The 16873-nt window shown below is 38.3% G+C and overlaps 3 protein-coding genes across 4 annotated transcripts; all 3 read left to right on the plus strand.

Moving 5' to 3' along the window:
• The first annotated feature begins 1092 nt into the window (after nucleotides 1–1092).
• Nucleotides 1093–3223, plus strand: LOC108670112. Its single transcript, XM_018157561.2, has 4 exons — nucleotides 1093–1257; nucleotides 1797–2027; nucleotides 2192–2252; nucleotides 2837–3223. The coding sequence occupies exons 2-4, from the start codon at nucleotides 1802–1804 to the stop codon at nucleotides 2943–2945; spliced, it is 396 nt and encodes a 131-aa protein (XP_018013050.1). The 5' UTR covers nucleotides 1093–1257; nucleotides 1797–1801; the 3' UTR covers nucleotides 2946–3223.
• Nucleotides 3224–4568: 1345 nt separating this feature from the next.
• Nucleotides 4569–10642, plus strand: LOC108670111. Its single transcript, XM_018157560.2, has 3 exons — nucleotides 4569–4630; nucleotides 7137–7617; nucleotides 9862–10642. The coding sequence occupies exons 2-3, from the start codon at nucleotides 7148–7150 to the stop codon at nucleotides 10301–10303; spliced, it is 912 nt and encodes a 303-aa protein (XP_018013049.1). The 5' UTR covers nucleotides 4569–4630; nucleotides 7137–7147; the 3' UTR covers nucleotides 10304–10642.
• A 1545-nt stretch (nucleotides 10643–12187) lies between these two features.
• LOC108670116 lies at nucleotides 12188–16155 on the plus strand. Of its 2 annotated transcripts, none has more exons than XM_018157565.2 (3): nucleotides 12188–12252; nucleotides 13648–14125; nucleotides 15404–16155. In XM_018157565.2, exons 2-3 carry the CDS (start codon nucleotides 13656–13658, stop codon nucleotides 15846–15848), a joined length of 915 nt encoding a protein of 304 aa, XP_018013054.1. In that variant the 5' UTR covers nucleotides 12188–12252; nucleotides 13648–13655; the 3' UTR covers nucleotides 15849–16155. The 2 variants fall into 2 exon arrangements, with proteins under 2 accessions (XP_018013054.1, XP_047740221.1); XM_047884265.1 differs by having other exon boundaries at nucleotides 12194–12256.
• Nucleotides 16156–16873: the final 718 nt, after the last annotated feature.

Below are 16873 nucleotides of genomic sequence, written 5' to 3' on the forward strand. Positions count from 1 at the left end.
ATGAAACGAGTATGACTCTATCATTGATCCAAATGCTACGCTCTCACAACATCCAAACGTACGTGGAATTATGAGTATTGACGATTCAGTGCCGAGCTATGGCATTGAACAGGCAGCAGCCTGCCTCGTTCATCTCATTGTAGACTGCAAGACAATGTCTGATGGTCGTTTCTTCCTCACAATGCCTCCGGAGTGCAACCAATTGCTGACCAACGAACTATACCCTATAGATTCACAATATCGACAAAAGAGGTCGCGGTTTGAATGTGATTAAGAATAGATTTGTACCCTTGACTCATGAATTAAATGAATTGTCTCATCACAAAGTGAAGGTTGCTGTGTCTGAACTGAGTATATCAGAGACTGGTGATGGCCGATAGGGTTACTGCATTGCGGGCTTCGTGGCATCGCAGACGAACCTATTTTTCGGATTAATTTGACTAATTACGATTTTTTTAACTAATTACTTGGCTTCATTAGTACCGTATAATTTCTAAAATAACATGCGCATAGAATAATTATGGGCAGAATAATTTAATTTTTTATTCTTAATTAAATAAAACGTTAATGTCAACTTATCAACTGTTTTCTGCCTTTGGTTTATAATTTGATTTAATTGAAATTTATTAGAAGCACACCTCTTTCCGGAATTTATTTTGCTGTCCCGAAACGAATATTTTTTATGAAATTGTCAAATTCCAAATTAAACCCTGGAGTGTTTTTTCCACAGTAGCATACGCAGCTCATCACCTACGGTAAAATAGATGGTGCTGCTTATGAATTTGATTAAACTCTGCCATTTTGAATTTGTGACAGAGAAAGTATTTTATTCTGCGGGGCGGCCCAGTGGTTAAAGGTCAGAGTAGCAAGATTGGCGCAGAGAGGTGCGGGTTCGATCCCAGCTCTGTGCGCAAGTTTCTGGTCAGAATCGGCAAGGAGGCCGGGCGGTTAAGCAAAAGCAGAATTGAAGCAGTGACTTGCGAGTGCGAGACCGCAAAATGCTGTGAATGTTCTGCGATGTTAAGAATCGTCGACAGGCCTACGGCCTAATAAACGCTGAAACCGCTATTATATAACCTACAATTTTATTGGTTGTTTAATACGCTTACCTTCAGGTGACGATGAACAATACTTCTTTTTCAGAAGCCACCTCACGAAAACCGTTATTGATCGTTTGATAGTTTGCATTTTCTCTAGTGGAGCTTTCCCAAATTTCCTTGACGTCATTTGTCGTGCTGGAACATTCAAATCACGAAGGTGAGTAACGGAGTTGCGCTCGACAAGTTGGCGTTGGGTAAAATGATATTCGAAAAATGTTCAGCGAAGTGGTACTGGTACCGTTTATCAACATTCCGCGCAGGGAAGCGGTTAAAGCCGCTATTATACTTTGAGAATGTGAATTGGATTCACTAACCAGCCTACAAAATTTCTGGCTAATTTTCATTATAATTACATCACAATTACTTTTTGTGCGTGAAATGTGATATGGAAATATAGCACGAATGTAACATTAATATACTTTATAGCCGCCAAACGACCCAAAACATGCAGTATGAGAAAATTAAATTCAAAAGTATTTAGTATGTTTGAGTCTCACTGTACCCAACTGTGAACCATGAGTTTGAGTCTTTCCGTGCGTGGATATAACTTCCCAAATGTAGCTTCACCCCCTTTCTTCGCCCGATCAATCTTTTTATTTTGTCTCTAGTTCTGATCAATTGAGAACTTATTTCCGCTGCCCTAGGCTTCAACTATTTATTAAGACTTAAGCTTAGTTAGCATCATTTCCTGAGCAGTAACAATGCCAGGGATCCCTGAAACTACGCCGAGCTCTGACCCGGCGGAGATCATGGCGCTGATGTTCAACCCTGTGTCGCTGCAGACGGTTATATTCCCACTGTTCAGCTACCTGCTCGGCATCGGTGTGCTGCTCTACGACATCATCACCTTCTTCATCGCTGTCTCCAACGGCACGCGCGATCAGTACAAGCCTGTCGGCAGCAGGCTCGGCTTCGCAGCTCTTAACGGTTAATAACATTTTGAACTATGAAGTTATGAAACTTTCCCAAAAAGTTATGAGCACGAATATATTGGAATAATTAGAACAGCTTTTTTAGTACAGCTTTACGAGTTGTTACTGCTACTTTATATCCCCAAACTTTCAAATATGCAAATAAAAATTTGTTCTTAGGTGGAGTTCCACCGCCGCTGCTGCAGCGATCCGGCTCCTTTTCCCTCGCGCCTCCTGACCCGTGAGTCACGATGGTAGTTGGGCGTCGGCAAAACTATGAAATAAAATTACAAAATTAACATGAAACAATGATTTTCGAAATATTAAAGACTGGAATGAGTTACCTTCGAAATGACAGTAAAGGTTGAGCTGGGTACCTGTGTTCCGGGGAGCAAACAGTGCATGCGGCCTGATGACGGCTGGCTTAGAGAGGCTGACGAGAGTGGGCTTCAGGCACAAGCTCATGATCTTTGAATTAAATGCTAAAGCAGAGAGAATGTACTTCAATTTTATGCAATTCTTGCTGGTACAAATACTGAAAATGATGCGCACGTAACAATGCAGTGTTATTCTGCTTTTATTGTTTGGACCTCATTGTTGTGCAAAATACTGTGTAATGCTTCAATAATCGGATATCAAACCAAACGTTCTTTCTTTTTAGTCTTTAGTCTCCAGATCTATGCGCGCATTGTAGTGCATTATATAAGATTGTGTCAATACATCTGTAGTGTGTTTCTGTACCATTGTTATTATACAGGATCGCAATGTTCTTCAATTACATGATTGTATTGAATAATCTTAAAGCTTCATTTGTTGCGTCTCCAGATCCCTGGACTTGCTGAGTAACGTCCTGTCGGCGATATCTTCTTCTCAGTCACGATTCGCACAAGGCAATGGGGCTCCTGTGGCAACAAACGGATTATCAGCAACATGAATAATGTTATTTTAAATTAAAAACCGGCAAATGAATAAATTTTCAGTTTATTTGTGTTTGCAGTTTTATCACAATTCGTTCATGTGCAAGTACAGACATTAGCTGTAGTGTTCCTCGTTTTCATTGCGTGCACTAACAACAAGAATCTGATGACTAATAATAAACTGACAGTAACAGTGCTCTAGAATTGAACATTTATAAAGGAAAGCGAGGAGCTCGATTTTACATTTGATTGTTATATCATGCCATAATAGTATTTTCATATAAATTGCTTATCGCGAACCAAATTTTATCTTTAACCAAAATGAACCATAAACTCCCACTGTCCTGTAGCGAGCAAAAAACCACATTGTAGCGGATAGAAATAATTTTTGTTTAAGTATCGAAGTATTCATGTAATATTATTAGGCGATAATATTTATTTTATAAATATTTTACTGTTCGAAACTGCAAATTGTCAAGTTTAGTTCAGTGCTTACCGAAAGCAAAGTGCGGTAGGCAGCGACATGGGAAAGAATATTGTAGCGTGAAAGGCCGGAGCGGAAGTGTGTGCGGAGTTATGATCATATTTGAATATGTTATACGGATTGTGAATAGGTTAGTTACAATAAGATTGTTACAATAGATTGTGACAGTATAGTATGACCTAACGCACCGCCCAACACCTCCAGCACCTTCTACGCACTGCCAATGTTTTCTGAAACGTGAAGCAAGCAATTCACTAAGCAAATAAATTTGGCTTATCAGTCATGATAATTATCAAAGCACGGATCTCAATTTTTTGTCAATTCATACGTAATACACCATAAAATTACATTTGGCTTGTGGTTTCATATATATACATCTATGCCCATCATTCTATTTGTTGATCGTTTTGAATGACAATCGGAGAGGTAAAAAGTTAATTTTGCTGGAAACTCGGAGTTTATACAGAGATTATTTAGCACGGTTATATTCAAGTTAAAAAATAAAAATATTCATTCAATTCCATAATTATTGGTCAGAAATTGAAGGAAAGAGGTGTGCCGACTCGGTCGAATTAACTAGTTTTGCTGTTTCAATTGAGAACGGAAGGTTAAAATGCAAAAAAATCCTCGCCACAACGTGATGGGCATTAAAAATTGTTTACGTTAGAAAGAATTGTTGAACAATAAACCAGTGAAAACTCAGGGGGAGGGAGTAGCATTGATCACATTTTTTTAGCTCTCAATTTAATAATTTTAGGGGTAGTATCCATTCAAAAAAAATAAAATGCCATCAGTGAACTTAGAAAAATGAAAAGTCTGAATATGCAATAGAAAGTCTGAAATACATTTGTCAACTGAACCTGTACACTTATCATATATATCTGACTGTAGTTAGGAATAAACATCTAATCATGGAAGATGTTTTCATTTGCTAGACTTTGAAAATCTGCCATATCTCTTATTCTTTCGGCAAAATTAGATTCTCCTTACAAAATTATGGTTAATTATACCATAAACTTCCTGATGGAGCATTACTCGCCCACTTTTATCTCGTACCAAACGCGTTCTCTACTCGTAGTTAAGTGGTGCAAGCATCTGTTCGTTGGCAACGCCCGAGTTGACGAGCTCAATAAAGCACGGTATGCAGTTTAAAACTGTCCGGTCCGCCGTGTGGGGTGCAGTGTTCCGAAACCCGTTCTTGTATGTCAACGCGTTAACGTGAGTATTTTTATAAGTACATTAATTATGAATAGTAATCCAAAAATTTAAACAACACAGCTTTTGTTCAATCGAAAAGAATCTTTGGACAGGGTAAGGTCATGTGCTCAATATGCGCTGGTAAAGTTTACGAACCATAGATAGTCATGAGTTTTTTCGGAGACGAAATGATTTTCGATGCAAAAAAATGAGTTAGTAGTGTTCACTTATGAGTTCGTTGGAATTTTGTATGGATAAATTCACAACAGCTTGGTAGCTCTTAGATTCTCATTTTCTTCAACTAGAAGAAAGAAAAAAATGTTTGCAGAGGCATCTCACTTAGATAGTGCCGTATGAATTCAGGCGAAATGACTTTTTCTTGGGAATCTGCCACGATCGGCATTAATTTTTTACGAGAAACAAACCCGGGTCAATTAAAGTAGAATTAAAATAATCATATCAGCGTTTAATTCCTTGTTCTGATTGGTCAATTCTATTATCCACTCTTTTTCAGTTGCATATTTTTATTAAATGCACTTACCATCAGGAATAATTTCGCAAAAACGTCAACTCATATTGCTCACATTTTTATTAAACTGTCTACTTCCTACTTCTTAAAACTTAAAAGCAAAGAAAACTCCACAAAAATTCATACTATCTTTATAAATAATTTTCGGAGTCTAGCTCCATCGTCAGTTCGAAAAATCTAGAACACAGGTAAATCAGTAATTAGTATAGTCAAGATTGCAAAATCTGAAGTGGAAGCTAAAACCTTTAAGTCACTATCAGAAATTGTAATATCGTACTGCTCGGCGTGAGCGCGTACAGCCCAATGAGGGGGGCGCGATAGTAAGTGATAGCAATGTAGACGTGATAGTAAGACCACTCTTACTCCTATGTCGTGCGATCCTAGAATAAAGATTGCTAGACGTCATCCCGACGTACGGAAATGCACAACTTGTGCACAAATCGTGCACAACTATATTAAAAACTAGGGGCACTCGCATATGCATAGGGAGGATATCTTTGTACCTAAAAAAAGAACCGATTTTAAAATAGTTCACCCCAAAAAAAAACGAAGATTAACATTTGGAAGTACTTTGAGAACAAAAGTTTTAGCATTGACATATTTCGGATGCAGGGCCGAAGTATTGGAAAGTCACATCATTCCTACTGTTATCACATCATTATCATTCCTTATCACAACATCATTCCTACTGTTACGCATGGGAGCAACCCCATTGCACCGCTTAAACATGAAATTCTTTATTTAGGTAAACACTAGATTAGCCGGAAAGCGAGAGATATTGCGTAAAAATTGGAATTCAGCGTGCAAAGCATGGTAAGTAGACGAAAGCCCCCAATGTAAAAGTGTTGGAAGCCCATTAATATCAAATCGAAACGAGCATCAGCTAAAAAAAGCTGGTACTGAGCACCGAAACTCTATTGTTGACGACATATGAACTATTGGTGGTTAAGGATTTTTTGAGAAAAATTTATTTCAAGCAGGGAAACAAAGCACATTTATTTCAAAGCAGGGAATGTGCTTTGAACGAAGTTGCACATAACTCAGGCTGGGACTACCACGTGACTTCAACTTTACAAAATGCTACAATATATGCTGTAATGAACGAGAGAAGTTAAATTAGCATTATCTGAATTTTACTATCATGCAATTCCAAAACAACGAGAGAGATCTATTATTTGAGAGATCAAGCAAAATCCATCAGAATACTTCATTAATCGAATGGGTCTGAATCACAAAGTGCACCCAGGAGTACCGCAAAAGGATTCTCTATCCTACACTTTTTACATCCGACTAAACGTTCCCTAAATTATATAATATTTATTCAACACAGGTTACATAGCACTTGCAAACGATTTAACCCCATAACATACGCTAGTACAATGACAGGATGATTCCCACACATGTACTCACACAAAAAATTCAAAATATCCAAATAATAAATACATTCGAAAACTAATGGCTACCTTCATTTACCACCCTTTCACAAACGAATGAACATTTCTAAGATTGAATTCAAGTCGCTCTCTCCATGCTTTATAGTAACATCCATTGCCTTGAATTATTTACAAAAAATTCACTGATCACATAATTTTCGGTTTTTATGCATGAGCTCCTTACCTATAGTTTTTGTTAGATCATTGACTCCACAATACCTCTATGCACTCAACGCAAAATCGCAATGTACAAATATAAAAAACTTCTGAATGTAGAATTGCGTTTCACTAAAAATGCAAACCCGAATCAGAATTTCAGACCCACTAAGGAAACACCACACCCAATATGTTGATAAATGAAATATGATATCACCAAAAAATACGATGTAATTTATCGTTATTTTGCAATTTACATGTATGTAACAAACTATAAGGAGGGCTATAACGTTCACAATTTAACATTATAATTCGGTTTATTTCACTAGCATCTACACAAGAGTTTATGCACTTTCATATCCATGTTTTTTCTTAATATATATTAATTCTTCTGAATTATTTTTTTCAGCTGCCATCAAGATGGCCATGCAGAAGAAGCCCATGGACGAATTTGAGGAGGAATTCGTCAAGCTGGAAATTGAAGCCATCGCCTCTAAGTACAAATTCGACGAAAGTTTGCGCGGCAAATGGATGTTGTTCTTCAACCACGATTACATGGACGACATGTGGGCTAAGGCCGTAGAGCTCTACAGCGCTGGAGAGCTGCCCGGCATCATCTCCATCAAGACGTCAACAGCCGCTCCGTGCGAGCGTTCTGGTACGACGGAATACGGAGCAATACGCTTCACGTGTGGGCCTCACACGGACCGCGAACGAATTCTCCAATACGGGCAGCAGCTGGTGAAGAAAATGCAGTATTTCAATGTTGATTTCGGATTCGTTGCCTACAAGACTGATGGCCAGTCGAGGATCGGGACAAAGGCTACTGGAGCTACGAAGAATTACCTGTACCGCATGCCCGTGCCCACCTATGATCATTTAGATCAGAGGTATTTAAAATATTTTTCTTATATTTAGCGTAGAGCTTTAGAGGCCATCATAAGAGGTCTGCTCGCGACTGGCATTCGTTAGATCAAGGGTTTCATATAGTTTTTTCTTAATTTTCCGAGTTGCTTGAAATATTCATTAATTTCTACTCAACAGATGCAGTCAATGTACGAAAGTCACTTGATTGCTCAAATCGCAAATTAACAGAGAATTCATAAAACAAAGAAGAGGAAACAGAATTAACCATACCTTTATACAGGATAACATTTCGGAGTCCAGCTGAATATTCGGTTCGACAAACAATACAATCATTTTATAATCCAAAATTAAAATTCAGAGACATTAAAACCTAAAATCTTAAATTGAAAAGTAAATCAAATGTAGTAAAAAAAGTAAACAAATCAGCCAAAAATAACACAGTAAAACCGGCCAATCTGTTAACAATCTAAGTATGGGAACTGAGGGCGGAATTTAAGCTAGGCATCTGTTTGAAAATTGAACGGGATTATAAAATTAGTAAGTCAGAAAGACGGGTAGTGGAAGCTAAAATTTCGAAGTCGCTGTCGGACAGCGGGACACCGCACTGCTCGGTCTGAATTTTTTTGCGCAATACCTTGTCGTTTTAGTGCATGGGTTCGCGTCTTACCCAGTGTTTACTCGAATTAAGAAATCTATGTCCAAACAATATAATGCGATTGCTCCTGAATGTCATAATAGAAATGTTGTTTACTGGTCATTCCCATACTTTGGCCCAGCATGTGAACCGAGTTGAAAGTTTTCTTCGTGAAGTACTTTCCAAATGTCAATCTCCGGATGTTGTTGGTGAAAAATGTAAAGATCAGCTCTTTCTTCAGGTATGAAGATGCACTCCCTGACTTAATGCGATCGTCTCTAGTTCGCAAATACAGTTGTGGTTAATGCTCATCAGCGTGTGACGTCACGCAACTTTTAAGAACGCACGCAAGCGCTTGCGTCACGTCGTATAGAGAAATGAGTCATCGAACAAGGAATTTACTTGCACATCCTCCTCATTAAGTAGTTCTAATTAAAGCCGAGCATTGCCATGTCCTTGGGTCCGACAGCGACTTCAAAATTTTAGCTTGTACTACCAGTCTTTCTGACTAATGAATTTAAGAATCCCTTTTTAATTTCATACAGAAGCGTATGTTTAATTTTGCACTCAGTTCCCATCCCTTTGAGATTGTTAACAAATAGACCAGTTTTTTTCTTATTTTTGGCTGATATATGTCGTTTGTTTGTCAATTTTACGTTTTAATGTCTGACTGGGAATTAGAGATTATGAAATAATTTTATTTACTTTCTAGGCTTGTTGAACTGACGATGGAGCTAGAATCCGAAACTTCTTCCTTTATAAAAATATGACGAATTTCTGCACCATATTCTTTGTTTTTAAATTGCATGCAGTCAATGTTCCTAGATGGATAGGCATGGACAGGGTTTCTGAAAATCGGTCTTGAATAGTATATAGGTACCCATGATACGCGTGAACCCGTACATATGTTCTACGTCGTCACCTACGTTTAAATATTAACCGTGTGAATGCTTTCATAATTTCGAGATATATATGAATATAATCTACTTAAGACCTGAAAGTCGGCAAATTAAACGCATTTTACCGTACTGAATATTGTGTCCAATTACTACATTTACCGGACATGGGTTGGAAAACCGGAGAAAATCGCGTCCGATTGTGCACTCTGCAAAAAGTTAACACCTAAAAACCGGACACGAAAATAAATGAACTACACTACCGGACACCAAAAAACGCCAACCTCGTTAGGTTAGAGTTAGGTAAGGTTAGGTGTGTCTATAACCCTTCATTACGTTACTAAAGACCTTTCTACAGGGGTTAGGTCCATCCAGGTCAAGTTTTTCTACTAATTTTTTTGCAATTTAGAAAAAAATTAAAGTTCGGATAACTGTTAATGTTAGGAGTGGAAGAAAACATTTGAACACGCTTGACGGGGCATGAAGACTCCCATATCTAATTATCTATTATGAGTAGCAGTCTCTGTAATTGGTCAGTGACATGTATTTCCATCATGGTGCCTATGCAATTACTCGGGCTCATTATATAGCTTAAATATTTAATGGAATTTGCCCGAAATTAAAACATTTTTTAGGCCGGAAAAGGCTAATGTTTTCAGGTGATGAAATATTTAAAGCTTCAGATGCGTCATGCGGTAAAATTTGGCAAAATTGAGCTGACATGTCATAATTTTCAGATCGGGCAATAGGACGGAACCCCCCATAGAAGTGCCGTCGCGGATGTGGACTCGCCAGTGGGTCACTGAAGTGGTGGGAGATTACATCGAGGATCCTGCAGTTCTTGAAGATTATGCGAGATGGACCACGCATTTCACTAAAGGAACCCCTCATGACTCAGCATGGGTGAGAGCTTGCCGCCTCTACCGCAGTGGAGAACTGGAAGACGTCGCGTACATGCAAACGTCGACAGCCAAACCCGCGCCGGGCAAAGAGAACGTAAAAGAGGGAGTAATATTTTTCTACTCCCGAGACAACCTTTCGCCGTCAAAATTGCAGCAATGCGGAAAAAATCTTGTGCAAAAACTTAATTACTCATCGAGGCATAGGGAGCTATTATGTGGGTCTTACAAGACGGGCCGGACCTGGGTTGTACTGTGCCGGGTTCCCACTCTTGAATAGTGAACTCAACCCTGCGCCGTATGCCTACACATTAACACTCATTCATCAGCATCTCTACTGAACCATGTTTAGCCTTCTACCTATGAATTATTCGCCTTTAGCAACTTGTCCCGAGAAAGAGCTGTGTACCCCGGTGAAATTTGTTCAAATTTCATATCTCATTACTCCTTCTTTCGGTTAAAATTTAATTCAACGCAATAAGGGGTTTTTTTGCAGATATTAACACCGTGTTAACAATATCATGCCGTGATATTAATCTAGATAGACAGACCAGTTATGAAAGCATTGACGTTTATATCAGGAATTATTTACCTACTATTTATTAAATTGTATTAATTACATCATTTTATTGCACCAATAATTCCCAGGGGGGCGCGAGGAAGAAAATTTGCAATTTAATCCAAGAGAGGACATCGCAGGAGTCGGCAGGCGCCGCGCTGAGCTTATCTTGAAGGGCAGTAGCATCTAAATTGATCTAATGGCCCTTGTTAGCGACAATTATTTTCAAGAACACTTTCTAGGTAACTGAAATCCTAGCTAAATGAACAGTATTGAAATGGAAACTAGGAATGCATTAGACATGCTGGGTGGAAAATGCTTATCTAGAATATAAAAGTGAATTGAAATTACTCACTGGACGTGCGAAGGTTATGCCATAGGTCCTGTGATAACTGTTTACTTTATCGTGGTTGCCTCTTGCAGACCAACATTATTGCAGACCAAATTTGCAACATTATTGCAGACCAACATTATTGCAGACCAAATATAGTTGAGTACTCGAGAATATTTTTGCCTATAATGGTTCGTCAACGCACGAGATAATTTCACATTAATCTGACCTCCAGTATTATTCCACTGCATCCATCAAATTGAACTCAATCGAACGGCCAGTCGTAGACAAGAACAATGGATCATTGAAGCTAGCTCCACAATATAACCGAAACCAAACTTCACAATTTGTTACCTAATAGCCACGTACAAACTAAAAAAGCTATTTGCCAGCCAGGGAATCGAGAAGTATTACTTTAACCAGAGGATGGTGGACACGTGAAACGGCATATGGAAGAAGCGCCTACATAGATCACCTTCATTTAAAAAGCAGACTGGATGATTATTTGGCTGCTTACCTGTACTCGACCGAGTCTTAACTCGAGCCATTAATTTTTATACCAGGAGCTCGGATGTTCAATTACTTGCAGAAGTTATGTTACCTTTCATTTAAGTTTTTTTGTTCATCAATATAAAATGTAGGAATTGAATATGTAGAAAAAAGCTTTAAAGTTGCCATGGGTAATATTCGCGATTTTTTTTTTGCATTTGCAATCTTAAGTAAATATCTAAAAACAAAATAACTTTGGGATCGAATGTGACTCCATTTGCCACTACATGTGTCACGAGATATTTTGGTAACCAAAGGGTTAAAAAGATATTCAATTTTGGAAATTATAAAGCTACGGTTTTGTCCAACACGGGATCGCCCCAGAAAGACTCCTGCGCGTCTCGGAATAATTTTCTCGAAGTGAAACGGTACCACGGGACGAGACGAAAATTTTCCCGGAAAAGACTGGGGGAAGAAACCGTCCCAGAATAAGGAATGAAACGGACAGTATTATGATCCGTCAAATCAAGAATAGTCGGCAAGTTTTTGAAGAAAATAATCTTTCTTTAAAAAATTATAGAAATTATAAATCAAATGAAACGCTTAATCACCAAATACCGTTGCGCAAATACACCGAAATCGGAGCCAGATTGGGCAATTCTGTCTGTCACAATCGGTCGTCATAAAATTGTTCTGAACTCGTTCCTAACTGGTCACTATAATATGTAGAAACTTCTGTTATTCGCTGCATCAGCTCCTGTTCACATTGGGTCAATCAGTCGCAAGCAGTGGTTGAGAGCGAGTCGTCCCGAGTGAATTGACACTTCAGATTACTTAACACGTTGGAACAGTGAGTACGTAAGTGTGTGTTTATGTGAATGCTAACATAATAAGCTTTAACTTAATAACTGGGCAGACATTTTCTAATGAACCTTGGTAACCTTATGTGAGCATTAGCCTGATGAGAAGCGACAATGAAATTCAACAAATATTTAACCATATAATTCCTTTACATGCATCATGATGTGTGTTATAAAATTAGCTGTGACTGCATGGTAAATTGACCTAAACTTTCAGCTTGTCTTCCTATCGCTATCTCAGAATTCACCGATAAAACAAAATATGTTAATTTCATTCGAACAACATAACGTTACAATAAAACATGAAGTGAATGAAACGACTATTATGATGAGGGTGCTAAACAGGTAAAAATAAACTAAAACGTGAAATAAAATAAGTTCAATAAGTTCAGTATAAAAACTATAAATAGGTAAATTCGAATGTGACAATATAGTCACATATTAATACAATGCAATACAGAATCCCCAGAAAGAAGCAAAATCTAAATAGAAGTCTAAAAAAGGGGCCTAGGCTAGTTTTATATTTTCTATCTCGATATAAAACGGTTTGAATTACTGCGTCTCGTAAAGGAACCACGTTTCGACACCCATGCACATAGAGCCACCGAAAAACATACTTGAGGCTAAATGTGAATGTTCCTAAATCTAAAATGACGAAATAATTTAAGACATGGAGGCACCAAATGCATAACTACATAATATATCAGAATTTAGTCAAATGTGCAATCAAGAAAACCTGGTAATCGATTTTCCAATCAGCAGAGATAGCAAAGATATCGGTAGTGATTTGTCGGTATAGGACCTGCGCGATTAGCATCACCAACTTGTTTGTGGATTTCGCCGTCAGTGGTAATGAGCAGAGGTTATACATGTCGTATTCAATGGGATTGCGTCATAGATTGAATTTATTTTTTTTTCACTTCGAGATTTAAACAAAGCAAGAAATTCTTGGAAGCGATAAATAGGAATTTTCAGGTTCATCACCCAACTACTTACTGCCTTATCCTCTCATCATTTGAAGTTTGCAATTCTAGCCTTCCTGATAATACATGATTAATTACATCACATAATCATACACAAAGACGAAACTATCCTCAGTTGATGATGGTATAGAATTTCCGCCAAAGTTTTTATTGTTTGGAATATTTTCTTTCCTGCAAACCAATCGATCCTACAATCATACTATCTCAAAATGATATGGATGAATTATCAATTTAAAAAACAATTAGTGAATATTAGAGCTCTAAATGAAATTTAGATTACAGTAAATGGTTAATCGTTTCTGTGGAAGTAACTTTTCGAAGTAGCTATTATTATTTCTAGGCAATATGAAAATTCTTTAACAAATGTTTTAGCATCAAAAATATTTTTTTTTAATTCGGCAGCCGTCACGATGGCTGAAACGAGGAAGCCCATGGGCGAATTTAAAGAGGATTCCATAACTGTGGAAATTGATGCTATTGCCAAAAATTACATATTCGACGAAAGTTTGCGCGGCAAATGGATGCTGTTCTTCAACCACGATTACATGGACGACATGTGGGCTAAGGCCGTAGAGCTCTACAGCGCTGGAGAGCTGCCTGGCATCATCTCCATCAAGACGTCGACCGCCGCTCCGTGCGAGCGTTCAGGAACGACGGAATACGGAGCAATACGCTTCACGTGTGGGCCTCACACGGACCGCGAACGAATTCTCCAATACGGGCAGCAGCTGGTGAAGAAAATGCAGTATTTCAATGTTGATTTCGGATTCGTTGCCTACAAGACTGATGGCCAGTCGAGGATCGGGACAAAGGCTACTGGAGCTACGAAGAATTATCTGTACCGCATGCCCGTGCCCACGTATGACCACTTAAAGCAGAGGTATTTAAAGTCGCCTACTTTTTTCGACCTTGAGGCTTCCGGCATCTATTTTGTTATAGTACAAATTATTTTTAACGAAGGGGAACATCAAAAGTGTAGTCACAGCCGATAAACCCAGAATTCATTCACTCAGCTTGGGCACTATAACCTTCCGCGGTGCTGCGCCATATCATAACCAATGAAATTAACTCAGCAAGTTCATGAAAGTTCATAAAAATGATTATTTAACTACTCCGATTTTATTACTATGTTTACTATGACTGTCAATGCTGATTCTCGTTTGAGCGTGAATTCGTATGCAGCACTGTCACATATACGAGACACGTGCGGGTTGGTTGGTCCTGCAGTAGTTATTGTGATACATATTGAAACGTATCTGACGTAATATTTGTTAAGAAGACATGGAAATCATTAAAAATTGAAAATGTTGCTTTATTTAATATCTTGTGAATGTCAAAAGAACAGACAAACTTTCTAAGTGGGGTGATGAGAGTAAAAAGTTTAGGAACCAATGTAATTAAACTAGTGAAGGTAATTACTTTCTAAGGTAACATTTTTGAAGACTATGACATGAGTTGGGCATATTATAGACCGCGAATGGGTTCTGGAATTAGTTCGGAGTTGAACAGTTCGGAAGTTAATGAAAAACATTGGCATTTGATGAAATATATTATTTGCAAAGTAACAATACCTATTCTATTCATTACAATTGCGCTAATGGCAAGTCATAACATAACATAACATAGTAATGTCGGCGCTGAAGTGTAGGCCTGATGTGGCCTGTCGCCGATTCTTTTCCTTTTCGTGCCTTGTTCATCTATAGATCTAAACTCGTGTCATTTGACCGGATCTTTTCATGACTGACGATAGTTTGAAGTAGCTACTAGACTTCCACCGGGTTCGATAAGGAGCTAGGCATTTCAAATCTGAACATATATTTTTCCATAGCTTTATCTAGTCTGTTCTTGAACGCGTTCATACTTGGAGCGCCAACGATGTCATTGGGGAGGCTGTTCCACATGTCGGTGATTCGAAGCGAGAAGACGCTTCGAATCACCGACATGTGGAACAGCCTCCCCAATGATGTTGTTGCAAGTCATGATGTTGTTTATTGGTGATTAAGCAGGCAATTATTGAAGAATGGGCAAGATTGTACAAGTTGGTCATGCAGTGAAAATTTTCCAGACAGGAAAATATTTTGGTCGGAAAACACTAATATTTTAGGTGAGGTGTGGCATGCGATAAAATTGAAATAATCTTATATGTCATACTTTCCAGATCGGGGCAGAGGACGGAACCCCCCATAAAAATACCGTCTCGGATGTCTACTCGCCAGTGGGTCACTGAAGTGGTGGGGGATTACATCGAGGATCCTGCCGATTTTGAAGATTATGCGAGATGGTTGATGAAGTTCCCTGAAGGAACCCACCATGACTCTGCGTGGGTCAGAGCTTGTCGCCTCTACCGCAGCGGTGAACTGGAAGACGTCGCGTACATGCAAACGTCGACAGCCAAACCCGCGCCGGGCAAAGAGAACGTAAAAGAGGGAGTGATATTTTTCTACTCCCGAGACAACCTTTCGCCGTCAAAACTGCAGCAATGCGGAAAAAATCTTGTGCAAAAACTTAATTACTCATCGAGGCATGGGGAGCTATTATGTAGGTCTTACAAGACGGGCCGTACCTGGGTTGTACTGTGCCGGGTTCCCACTCTTGAACAGTGAACTTGAATCTGACATAGCGAACAGCGCCGTGTGCCCAATAATGACCATTCGAATTTTTTTCATGATTAAATTCGCTTTTAAGTACCCCAACTGATCTATGTTTAGCGTTATACGTATAAATTATTCGCTCTTTGAAACCTGTCCCCTGGATGAGCTCAGCACCCCATTGAAAATTGCTCAAAAATGAATGTCCCATAATACATATCAATTACCAAGGTGAAAATATTATTCGGTATAATCCAATCAAGGAAATTTGTTGCAGATATTACTATTGTGTTAACATTATCCCGCCGTCGTATTAATGTAACTAGATTTAAAAATAATACTGATTTTCTAATATTTCATTTAAATTACTATTGACATTTATATTCGTCATATATTCATTTGTCATATATATATTTTATTATATTTATATAAACATATTACTATTTTAAAAATTATTTATTAAATTGTATAAAATTTTTTCAATTTTATTGTACCGATACATAATCCCCAAGAGGGCAGGAGAATGAGAAATTTTATTTCTATTTGTGGCAGCCACCGTAACTGACGACTGATTTGCACTGATTATTACGGGCTATTGGCCTCATGCATGGTTAGTGGCGAGTGACGGCTACTGATAAATTTTTTTAGTTTAGTGGCCGTTGAACGGCCATAGTTGGTCAAGTTACCACTAATGGCCGCCTGATTGGCTGAGAATGACTACAACTAAAATTTGTTTATAGTAGCGGTTCATTTGCACAGAATTTTGAGTCAATTTTGATACCTGACATAGTTGATGAATCTTTTTTTGGCATTCGCTGACATAACATTAATCATTTACGGTTATACATAATTTTTTAAAATAATGCTATAGATATTATTCCCAGGAAATAATTGAGTTTTCAATATCTATTATTGATGTCTGTCACAATAACAATTACTAACCATTTATGACTAGTTCATTACTAATGTACTTCTTCGTACGACCTAAACCCAGGGTCCAGTAAAGAGGTGGGGCTTCGTCGTCAATGTTATACTATTTA

The sequence above is a fragment of the Hyalella azteca genome, unplaced genomic scaffold, assembly GCF_000764305.2.
Source record: "Hyalella azteca isolate HAZT.00-mixed unplaced genomic scaffold, Hazt_2.0.2 contig15055, whole genome shotgun sequence".
In the NCBI taxonomy this organism is placed as follows: Eukaryota; Metazoa; Arthropoda; class Malacostraca; order Amphipoda; family Hyalellidae; genus Hyalella; species Hyalella azteca.